This window comes from Chanos chanos, chromosome 14 (assembly GCF_902362185.1).
Source record: "Chanos chanos chromosome 14, fChaCha1.1, whole genome shotgun sequence".
Taxonomy (NCBI): domain Eukaryota; kingdom Metazoa; phylum Chordata; class Actinopteri; order Gonorynchiformes; family Chanidae; genus Chanos; species Chanos chanos.
In genome coordinates this window covers 6069298-6081100 of record NC_044508.1, presented here as the reverse complement: position 1 = coordinate 6081100, position 11803 = coordinate 6069298, and the positions used below count along the sequence as shown (strand labels likewise).

Sequence of the window (11803 nt, the reverse complement as noted above, 5' to 3'; positions counted from 1 at the left end):
GCTCTGAATGGTTTCAATACACTCCAGGACCATAGACACAAGACGGCTGAAAAGGAGACATCACACAAAGTGAAAATCGAGACTGAGGCAGCTGCATCCAAAAAAAACTGGATAGTGCAAAGTGCAATAAAAACAATCAATAGTGATAGGATTTTGCTCTGTATGTTCAGTATTTGTAAGGACGATGTTCAGTATTTGTAAGGACGATATCAACAGCTTAGAGTCTTCGTCAGCCTACAATAGCCATTCATGAAGGCAGAATGCTGAAACGAATGAATGCAAACTCATGAGTGACACAGTGAATTGAGAAAGGTTGCCTGCACGTTTTAGAGAACTAGATTGTTTCACCGATTGAGTAGACTAAAATCGATTTTTACCGATGAGAAGGCCTTTGTTTTAAATTCTTGAGTGGTCATTCTAAAAGGAAGAGTCGAAACCGCACAGCTAATGTTTGTCTTTGTGGTGACCATCGCATTGCAACTTTATTTTCTCTAAAACAACATAGTTGCAGTTGCAAATTTCGATCCTTAAATTAGCAGTTTTGTTTACAGCTGGTGTTCTGTCAACATTCTAATTATACACCATCTAATCTGCTGGAACGCCCTGTACTTAGCTTTTCAGAACATCATATTATAACAACGTAACAAGTCATATTGCTCAATTTCCCTCCTGATGGTTATTAGCGGTTATGGTTTTGATGGTACATTATTAAGTGTATGTCTTTGATCGTTTTAATCTTTGACAGGCAGTGCATGTGTGTGTGTGTGTGCACTGTGTTGTTCAGGACTGAGACCTGCAATGAGTGAGCCGGGGAAAGGGTCTGCATTCCAAAGCCTGAGCTTAGCTGGCTCATTTAAGTGGGGTGTGTGTCTCTGTGTGTGTGTGTGTGTGTATGTGTGTGTGTGTGTGTCTGTGTGTGTGTGTGTGTGTGTGTGTAGAGCAAGGAGAGGAGAAGGGAAGGGGGGGGGGGGATGAAGTGCGACAGGCTGCCTCACAGCTAATTAGTTCAGCTCTTGACAAAGGTGGGCTGGATACACAGAGGGAGCCCCCACCCCACCCCACCCCCTGGGGTGGGGGCTTTGCACAGGGCTCTCTGATTTTAACTGGGGGCAGCGAAAAAGTTGAGTAAAAAAAAAAAAGAGAGAGAGAGGACCTCCTTCCATTTGTTTGGTGTGGGACCGAGTCGGTGTGGGAAAGGCGCTGGCTTGCGATCTGGAGCATGCCAGAGCATGTGAGTTAGCGGGAGAGTGCCAGACATCAGAACCTTCCCAGGACATTTGGGAATTTTTCTGCTCAGGACGATGTTGGACCCATACTGGGACGATGACAGAGCGTTCAAAGACTGTGAGTAAAAACCGGTATCTTACACTGAACACGGCTCACTTAACACATAAGACAAGTAAAGAGCATGTGTAAGAATCTGGGGACTCACTGACTTTTGTGATGTCACCTGTTTTCAAAGCAATGTGTAGAAAATGAATACTCAACTGCTCAGTTTGGGAACATGAACCAAGTGGCAAGAAATGTCCTTTAATTCAATAAATATGTGTAAATTCAATGAACTAATACGGTTAAATGAACATGGGGGACCAGTATGTATTTTAAGTTTGTTGTATGTGCGTAAATGCACATCTATTAGCAGCTGATGTTTGCAGTGCCTAAAGACTGAAGTATTCAGTTAATCCGGTACCATTTTGGCTTGTTTACAAGCATTCAGATGGAATTGTTCCTCTCCATCAACAGAACCATACATTGTTTCGTCCTTTCTGCATTACCTGGCTTAACTTGAGCAATAAGTCCAATGGCATGAAGCATGATTCAGTGTTGTACTTTTAACTCTTCATGCTCCGCTCAAATAAACCAAAAAAAAAAAAAACAGGTTTCAGTTTCTATATAGTAAAAACAAGCTTGCGTTCCCTCATAGGTTGGCTTCATGAAATAATATACATTGAGTTCCTGTCCACAGTATTATTCCTGACCCTTCTATGCAAGTTATGTTTAACGTGTCTGGGTGCGCCTGATTGAAAAAGACTGCATAAACAGTTGCTGTTGATATGAGAAATATTGAAACCATACTACTTGTGTCCATATCTTTCTCTCTTTCTCTCTCTCTCGCACCCAATCTGACTCTATTCTGTTACAATGTCTGTATGGACAGGTTCTAGTGAACACCTGTGCTCTTGACTGGAAAAACATTTCCCCGTGTTAATGTTGGAACGCATTCAAAAACTGTCATTTTAGTGAACACAAAGGATCAATTGACCAACGGGAGGTAAACATTTTGTTCTGACATCACATCTGTAAGGTGCTACTTCAAACTTTGCAGTTGGGAATAATTTACTTTAAGAGTAAAAATGAAGTAAACGGTTGAAAATTGCCCTTAAAACTAAAAAAAAGAAAAAAAAACTCTTGTCAAACCATTAAAGTACCACTTCTCAACAGCTGTGCTGAATATCAGTGATGTGTGCTCTGTGCATGGAGTATGAAGTGAATGTAAGTTGCATATTTGTCTTACCCTGAAAACCTTTGGATAGGCTGCATAAACATTTCCATATCAGAAAGTTCTGGAATATTACCACAGAGGAATTTAAAAACCATCTCAGACATATTGTTTCTTCTCCCTTGATAATGACTCTGTGGGATAGCTGGCTTTGTGGCAAAAATCTTTTTTTTTTTGGACAATGGTTTTCATTCTCTAACTGAGGCCCAATTTTCATTGGTTGGCATTTCGGTTTTGGGACGCTTCTGATGAAGTAACGACTTCGATAAACTCTGCACTAGGCACGTACCCATCTTGGAGCGTCTGCTAAACATTTCTTATCTGAGCCAATAACTTGCTATGTATCTGTCAAACAGTTTACAAGGAGCGGCTCAGGGCATCTGCTGCCTGCCTGTGAAATTTTGGTCCAAGGTGTATTTATATTGTCTGATTGGAAGACCAGATAAAGTTTTACGCTTCACGAGAAAGGCAAAGCAATTTTAGCCCAAGTAGTATAGAATGTTCCATCTTTGATAACTGAGATTACATAACAGCTTGTAGCAGAAATATTCAGAAGATCCACAAATATGTTCTGTGCGTCCCCCCGTCCAGTGGTTGGTATAGCCCTTCTTTATTCATTAATGTCTTTAAAAACCCAAAAGAAAACAAACGTCATGCTGTACCACATGGTACTGACAGCAGTGTTCACATTGTCTTAGGATTTTCTGATTACTTCTGAATCACATAAGGAACGAATGCCACATTCTTCCATCTTCAAAAAGACTACATAATGAAGAAATTCCTGCCTTGATATGTCCAATAAAGTTCCATTTCTTTTTTTCCATCATCAGTGAATGTTGTTGGAATGCTGCATCAGTTTTGGGAGCAGAAGCAGGTGAACGGAGCGGCGGTTGAACCAGAGAATCTCGTCGTGTACGAATCTATTCCTTCACCCGAACCCCCGTATGTTTGCTACGTCACCTTACCGGGCGGAAGCTGCTTTGGCAACATTAAAGTAAGTAACTAACATTTTTTATATACATATATATATAGAGAGAGAGAGAGAGAGAGAGCGAACTGACAATTAAAATGAATTTGTTTTGTGTTGTTTTGAAGTTTGGTGGTGCAAAGTTGGGTCCTGGCTTTTCTCATGAGGTAATCGCTCTGGGTGTTAACACGTCGATTCAGAGCAGATTTACAGAGATCAACTTTTCATCCCGGTTTCGTTTAGGGCTTTGCATTACTTTCTGTGGCTCCTGTCCTCTTTAAATAAGCCCTGTCAGCAGGATTCCCTCACGTCGTCAGCACAGCAGAGGGTCTTGTGTGAAAACTGGGCGGACAAACAGGTGTTCCTGATTACCCCAAATTACGTGGCGCCCACCGCAAATCAGTCTGAGACGTTCTCTTTCAGCACATATGGAGAGTTCTAGAAGTTGGCCAGGACCTTTTAAAAGAAAAAAAGGAAAAAAAAAAATTGTTTGTTTCAAAGTCAAAGTGAAATAACTGTCTGGAAATGAATGAAATCTGAGGACCTCATCGATCAGAATAAGTATAGATTTGAAAACTGTTGTTGTTGTTGTTGTTGTTGTTGTTGCTGTTGAGTGAGTATTTATTAGTTCTCCTTAAGAACATAGTGTGTCTTTCTCCAAATGTTGCAAAATGACATAACAGCCACTATTGGATGAATAAAGATAGAGTTAGCTCATATCAGTCATTATTCGAGGGAGAAAAAAAAAAAGTTGAAATGTGTTATTTTCTCTTATACTCAAAACCCCCCCCCCAAAAAAACCCCATTTAAATCGGTCTTTTGCAATAGCTTCTCTCATTTAAACACTGCATTATCTAACCCATCCTTTTTACTGTGAATGCGTTTAACACCATGACAGGCTGACACTGCGTTGTCACCGTGGTTCCTGTTTGGAAGGGCTGCTATTTGCAGAGTGCTCAGGCCAGCTGCTGCCCTCTAACACACCAGGACGTTTGCCACTGCCACTGGGAGCTCTATGAATGGCTTTCTGTGTCTTTGATCAATGAAGGCCCTCTACACTGTTTGAGGGGGCTTACATTTTCTTTGCCTGTGGAAGGGGGTCTTTTATTTGGACTCATTTAATCCGCCCAACACAGCCTAGTAACTCCATAGAGAGGCATTTTCCTCATAGTTTCTCTCAGTTCAAAGAAATGCTACTACTTAAAGTCTCAGAATTCCCTCCCTCCTCATCTTTCTCTCTTTCTTTTTTCTCTCTCTCTTTCATAGACACACACACACACACACACACTCACACACACACACTCACACATGCCTCTCATATAGTTAGGCTATTTTACTTGTGTGTGTGTGTGTGTGTGTGTGTGTGTGTGTTTTAACATGTGTCAGATCAGCTTTAATCCCAGATTGCTCATCAACTGGATGATTGTGGCTCAGGGTTTGGATTTGCCCCACCTCTCCACATCCAAATGCTCTGATTTAATAATCCCATAATTTGGTTGGTATTCGCTACAGAGAATGGAATCATTTCACTGTGGCTCAGTTTTTGTGTATAATGTATTATTTGGAAGAACTAAATGAGTTTTGACTGTGCACGTGGAAGAAACAGAACATCCGTGATTCAGCACCTATCGTAGAATGACAACACACAAACACCAAGCATTTCTAAAAACTATGTTAAACCTGAACTCCCTGCCTTCATGTGGACAATTGCATTTACTTCCTCTCTCTCTCTCTGTCTCTCTGTCTATCTGTCTGACAGTGCTGTTACACTAAGGCAGAGGCTAGATTCAGCACCTATCTTAGACTGACAACACACAAACACCAAGCATTTCAAAAAACTATGTTAAACCTGAACTCCCTTCTTTCGTGTGGACAATTGCATTTACTTCCTCTCTCTCTCTCTCTCTCTCTCTCTCTCTCTCTCTCTCTCTCTCTGTCTGTCTCTCTGTCTGTCTGTCTGTCTGACAGTACTGTTACACTAAGGCAGAGGCTAGACGTGATGCTGCTCGCATTGCTCTGATGAACTCCACATTTAACGAGCTTCCGTGTCGGAGGATCACGGCAGAGTTCATTCAGCGAAGCGTGGAGGACGCTGTCACCAGCACCAGCGTGAGTCTCACCCACAGCCAGAAGCTATTCAGTCATTCAGACAAACACTGATTGTACCTATATGTTCTCCTGGGTTCCACTCAGGCTTCTAGAACCTTCTATATTTAGAGGCTGAGTCGTTTTAGACACCAAGAAGAATGGCTGACAATACCAAAAAGGGGAGTTTGTTTCCCTCTCGCAGTGCAATAACTGTCTTTGGAAAGTCGAGGCTCGTTTGGGCCACCCAGAAGGGGAGTGTGTACAGTCTTGTTGGGAGGGTCATAAAATCACGCCCACTCCACTTTGCTCTGTACCGACGCATAACCTATGATTAATTGGGGTCGTTCCAAAAAGACAAAGACGTCATGTCTCCTGGCATCTTGTGAGCTGAGTTTTTTTCACTCTGTGCAGGAGTCATTTAGTGTGTGTGTGGCCTCTCCTCACTCGAATGTCATTTCTCATGTGTGGTGCCCCCCCCCCTTTTCTTTTTGTTTCCCATCAATGACTACATGAACAAAGTAAATGGCAGCTAACAAGACTCAGGCCTACCACAGGATTTTGGATGACCTGCGCCAAGTGGTTGTTGTTCTTCCTGAGCTAGTGTGTGTGTGTGTCTGTGCGTGTGTGTGTGTGTGTGTCTGTCTGTCTGTCTGTCTGTCTGCCTGCCGGTCTGTGTATGTGTGTGTGTGGGGGTGTGTGTGTGTCTGTGTGTGTTCGTGGTTTTTTTTTCTCACAGGGAAGCCTTGAGGATGCTTCTGATCCCAGCACAAGCATCGGCGCCTACTGTCTCATGCTGGAGTCTAACTCTGGCAAAACAATGCTGGAATTTCAGGTAAGAAGTAAACAGTGTAGGGCTTTGAACGCAAGTCACTTTTGATCATCTGAGATCAGCGTGGTATTACTGCTCAGTCAAATGCCATCGCTATCAGTCAAACGCTGTCTTCAGGGAGCGGCACTATTCCCCTCCAGAGAAAACAGTCAAACCTGACTCTCCTGATGCTTCTGTTGTCCTGTGCCCATTTACTTCTATGATATTTTATGATTATCTGCCACTCTTTGGCAGGTATTACTCAGCATTTACGTTTGGTTAACTTTCTGTTGAAGGGTACACAATAACTTTAAAATGATGATGATGAAAAGAGAGAGTGTGTTGTTATGGCGGAAGTATACTTGTTTTTTTGGGGGGTTTTTTGATAATTGTTCACAGCATCCCAGTCATTAGCACTGCATCTTTGCTGGCACTTTCGCAGTCCCTGTTGATTAGAACCGTTTCTACCTGAATCTGAGTCTCTAGTGCACTGTATGACTTCCTGCAACTTTTCTTTCATTAGCATCTGTTCTAATACTGAACCCAGCTGTGGCCCTTCCAACACAGCCAGATCCTTAATGACTACATACTTAGATTGTATTTTGCCTCATTTGGAAGTTGCTTTGGATAAAAGCGCCTGCCAAATTATTCGATGTAAAATATGAAATGTATTGACAATATCGTAGATCAGTGCTGCACCTGCATGTGAAATCTTAACTGGTCTTTTCTTGTATCAGGCTGTTGCTTCAATGATTAATGACTACTACTCCTGTCACCACAATGCAAAAAGTATTGATGGTCCTTGAAGTTGCTATAAATCTCTCTTACTCCCTTTGGCCATGGACACTGCACTGCTGAAGAAAGCAAATGCCCCGAAATGGCTTAAGAGGTGTTTCAGCGCGGTACTTCTGTTTCTCCCAGAGCACATTTCAGCACAGTGGCTTTGAAAAACAGCAAATGTGTGTACACTGGTTACAATAGCTTTGGCTACATTTTTTTTTTCAAAAAGTTATAATACTTCTTGAGTTGAATTTTCAGTGTTTTTTCTTCCTTTCTTTTTTTTTTTTTTTTTTTTTTTTGCTCTGTTGAGGGAGTGCGTCTGTGTTTCAGTGCCGTATTCCAAATACAGTTTTGTGCATTTGAGCTTATGAAAACAAAAAGAATGAAGTAAAAGTTATTTTTTACAATGTTCTCCTGCAATTACTTCTTTACTAGATTTTCATGAGAAGCTTAATGGAGACGGAGAATGTAGTTTCAGTTTACTTACAAGCATAGAGTAAGATCCATGGATATTTTCCAAAATACACACAAGTAGTGCTGGAGAGAAATCTTCCATATGTCATGAAAACCAAGAAATGTTTTACATGCTCTTGTTACTTGGTACCTCATGGAGTTGTAAGCCCCCCTGAACGCTAACATAATGTCTGTATTAATCTTCATTATTAAATCAATTTAAAGATGAGAATTAATGCTAAACCAACAAGTGCTTTGTTTAAACAGTGCACCACAAATGTGCTAAGTAAGACCAGGAACGCATGGTCCAAGACCAACTCTACTGGAATAGCTCTACTGGGGATATCTCCAAGTTTGTACATCTGAACTTAATTACACGCAATCTATCGGTGTAGTCTTCCAGTGAGACAAACAAGGAAACAAAGGGAATGACAGCATGACACCCAGCTGTAATTGTTAAACGGAAAAACTGATCGCCCCTCCATTACTTCAGCTATTAGTGAAGTTATTCTCTCTCTCTCTCTCTCTCTCTCTCGGCTGCCCACCCTCTCTTTCCATTAAGGAAATAATGACAGTGTTCCAGTTATTGCACTGGAATGGAACACTGAAGGCCCTTCGAGAAAGAAGATGTAGTCGCCAGGTCAGTCTGCCTGCAGCTATATGTGTGCTGTTTACTGGACAAATTCCCTTTCTGTTTATTTGTTTTTATTACGTGATTCACCCTCATGCCATCATAACTATCTGTCTGTACTGAACAGTGAAATACTACTGGAAATACTACTGTAGTCTAAGATCCATCATCAAAAGGAAATCTGAGACCAAATCCCTTATCTATTTTGTGAAACTATCCAAGTATATCCATGCACATATATCCCATGTATATGCAAATAAAATCTAATGTCTGATTTTCCACGTTCTCATCAACAGAACGTCATCAGTTACTACTCTCAGAGGCGCTTGGACGAGTGCATCCGTTGTCACATGGCTTTGGACTGGATGGTGAGAGAGCGAAACAACCCCGGTGTGCTGTCCCAGGAGCTACAGCTCGCCTTAAAGGAGCTGAGCGACGCCAGACAAGCTGGCAGAGAGCTGCGTTTCTACAAGGAAAAAGCCGAAATTCTCAGCCTCGCGTTAAGCCAGTCGTCGGTCAGAGATCAGCACGAGTTTAGCCAAGAATCGACATCGGGGATCCAAGCCCCGCTTGGGCTGGATTACCTGGGACATTGTAGTGAACGGTGCCTTGAAGATTAGACTGCTGAAATAGACGTGAGACTCATTTGTTTATGTCAAATTATAAATGACAGAATGTTGTGGTGGGGTTTTTTTTGGGGGGTTTTCGGCGGCTAAATCATATATCATTTAAAATTATGGACTTAAAAGGAGGACTACTCACCTGTTCACACAAAGGGGATTTGGATCCTTTTTTTTTTTAAGAGGTTCAAGGAGTATTTTCTATTGTCATATAACTTTAATAAGCTTTAGTTTTTTTTCAGCTATACTGTGAAAATATAGGAGAGAGTTCCACCCTGTAGAAAACTGGCTCCATAATAGATCTGGTAACATTTACTGTCATGTTTGGAGCTTTTGTATAAACAAATTTTTTGAGACATATTGTTCTGATGTTTTTCTTTCAAACTTTTACACAACTTTCTGGAGATGCATTTTTAAAAAGATGCTGCATTAGGCATGGAAATTTGCGTACAATAACATTCTACGAAGCCCATTGTATATCATTTGTAAAAACAGTTTGAAAGGGAATATTTGAGAAATGCCTTGCTTTTTGATGAAGCTGTCAGCTTAACTTTTCTAGTAAGTTACACTGCTTCAATAAACCCGTGCCTACCAATAGTCCAGTCCAGTAAGTGTATCAATGCACTTTCATAAGCTGACAAAGTGGGTAAAAAAGCTGCACATCCTGCCTTAAAGTCCGATAATAAAAGATAGTGCTTAGGTCTGTCTCTTGTGAGAACAAGTGAGAACTGTTTGAACAATATAAAACATGACCCGGATAATACTGCACTTGCAAGATATATGCCCTGCTTTTTTTTTTTTACCACTTAACATTTACAATTGTTTATTCACAGCCATTACCATTCATGACACTTAAAATCAATGTAACTTGGAGTATGTTTTGGAGATGTTATGAAATAAATCGGCATATGTCATTGAAAAAAAATGCCTGAGGTACTGAGAAGTAAGAAGGTAAGAGCTGTAATGACCCTATATGTCCAAAAATGAGCACATGCCCTTTAATAATATTCAGACGAGCGCAGAACTCCATCTTATGTGCTTATTATAACTTGTAGTATGAAGTATTAATACTCCTTGCCACATGGTGGTGCTATATCTGCTGAACTGGTCAATTGTGTCGACCATGGGCTTGGCCCTCCTAAATAATGATCTGATTTATATTTGGCTATGACCTCCACTATGCAGGCTCTGAAAGGCTGTTTTTATTTTATCTTAGAATTTACCACCAGGGGGCAGCAGTTTGGTGCTCAGAGTTTAAGAGGTCCAGTTACCATTGCTGCTCTGTGATCGTGATGTAGTTCCCAAGCGCTGATAGAACAGCAGCAAGTTCTTTCGGTGACTGAACTATCCTCTGAATGAGCACTCATTATGCCCCATGTTTTTGATGAGAAAAATATGGAATTTGACTCCAAACTGTCTTGAATACCCTCTGTAGCACTGTCCCCCAATTCTAAGAACCTGGAGGTCCACAACACTCTATTTCCCTGCTCTTACACACCTACTATTGCTAATCAAATCCTCATTTACCTACACAGATATATTTTGTCAAGTGATTCTTTCCTGAAACCTGTCAATAACTCGCTGGAAATTGTACAGGAGGGAAAGAAGTAAAAATGATGTTTTTATATATGCATTTACGATGTGTATAAAGAAACATTAGCCACTTCAAACAGGTAGCATAATCCACACAAAACAATTGATTATGTACGTTTTTTAAATGGGCAATGTGCATGTTTCCTCACTTGTTAAATACTGCCGAGATTATTACAGGTAACTGCCATGGGTTCCATGGGTTCACGACTAGTGGCTGGTTTTGTTTTGGGTTTTTTTGTGCATACAGTCTGGGCGTATTCTACGTGAAACTATTTCTTTCCCTGGAAAGTTTTTATCAGAGCAAAGATGTGACTATCCCTTTTCAGGGAGCTTCCTAATCTGTTTAAGTCTCCCTAAATAGTGTGTATGTATTTTGTTTTTGTTTTTTTCTGCATTTGTTCAGAATAATAATCATTTTTGGGGGGGCGGGGGGGGGGGGGTGCTTCTTCTATTACAAGACTGGCACACTTGCTCCTCAAGCAATTGCACAAAAAAAAACTAGGCCATAATGGTTCGTGTTTCTCTCAACTTTTTCACACTGTGGTTGCTAGGAAACTGCTGAACCCAAGGCAAGAAACATGAAGTACATGCAGCATAATCGCCTCTGATAAGTGTATGTGTCCTTGTAAAGCACTGTAAGTGGGAATTGATAACATTACATAAGAAGCATTTTGTCTCATTGTGGAAGGTCTCGTGCTTCAAGCATAGACTAGTTTAGTAGGGGCAAAAGAAACGAAAAGTGGTAATCTGTACGACTTTTCTGTTGTTCGATGACCCTTTCAAGAACCGGTATAGACAGCTATCATCAATTACAGAACTTGGAGGTACTTACTCCAACTTTTTAACACGCCAGCTGTGTTCCTGTTTTGCTCAGATGATTACATTTCAAAAGAACAGACGAGGTTTTTAAGTTTCATTGAAAAATGATAGACTGGCAACACAGGGAGAAAAATCTCAGGACAATATTTACGAGTTACGACTCCCTGCATCAGAACTTCTGCTTGGGCTGCCACGTTTAAAGTTCAATCGTGTGGCTTTACTTTTGTGCGGCCCGCCCCGTGAAGTAGGGCTACACCTGACGTACCTTGTCATTTAAGTTACGGCTCAAATCATGAGTGATAACATCCTCGTTATCCGTGAAGACCCGACAAATTAAGTCTCCAGCAACTCGCTCCGCACTTTCTCTGACTCATCAGCACATAATGTATAATTATGCATAAATCATCGAATTACACAACATCCAGGCTTCCGCGAAATTCGTCACTTTCATTCATCCATATTCATAACAAGTCACTGGGCTACTTGATATTTTTCCTTCGTGGAAACGATCTGTGTCATATCGAATAATTAAGGGGGAGGCAAA

The 11803-nt window shown here is 41.0% G+C and overlaps 1 protein-coding gene across 1 annotated transcript; it reads left to right on the top strand.

The window, feature by feature from the left end:
* The first annotated feature begins 1301 nt into the window (after positions 1-1301).
* On the top strand, positions 1302-8847 carry lix1 (limb and CNS expressed 1). The gene is made up of 6 exons (XM_030791781.1): positions 1302-1344; positions 3331-3494; positions 5436-5576; positions 6292-6387; positions 8159-8236; positions 8524-8847. The coding sequence occupies exons 1-6, from the start codon at positions 1302-1304 to the stop codon at positions 8845-8847; spliced, it is 846 nt and encodes a 281-aa protein (XP_030647641.1).
* The last annotated feature ends 2956 nt before the right edge of the window (positions 8848-11803 follow it).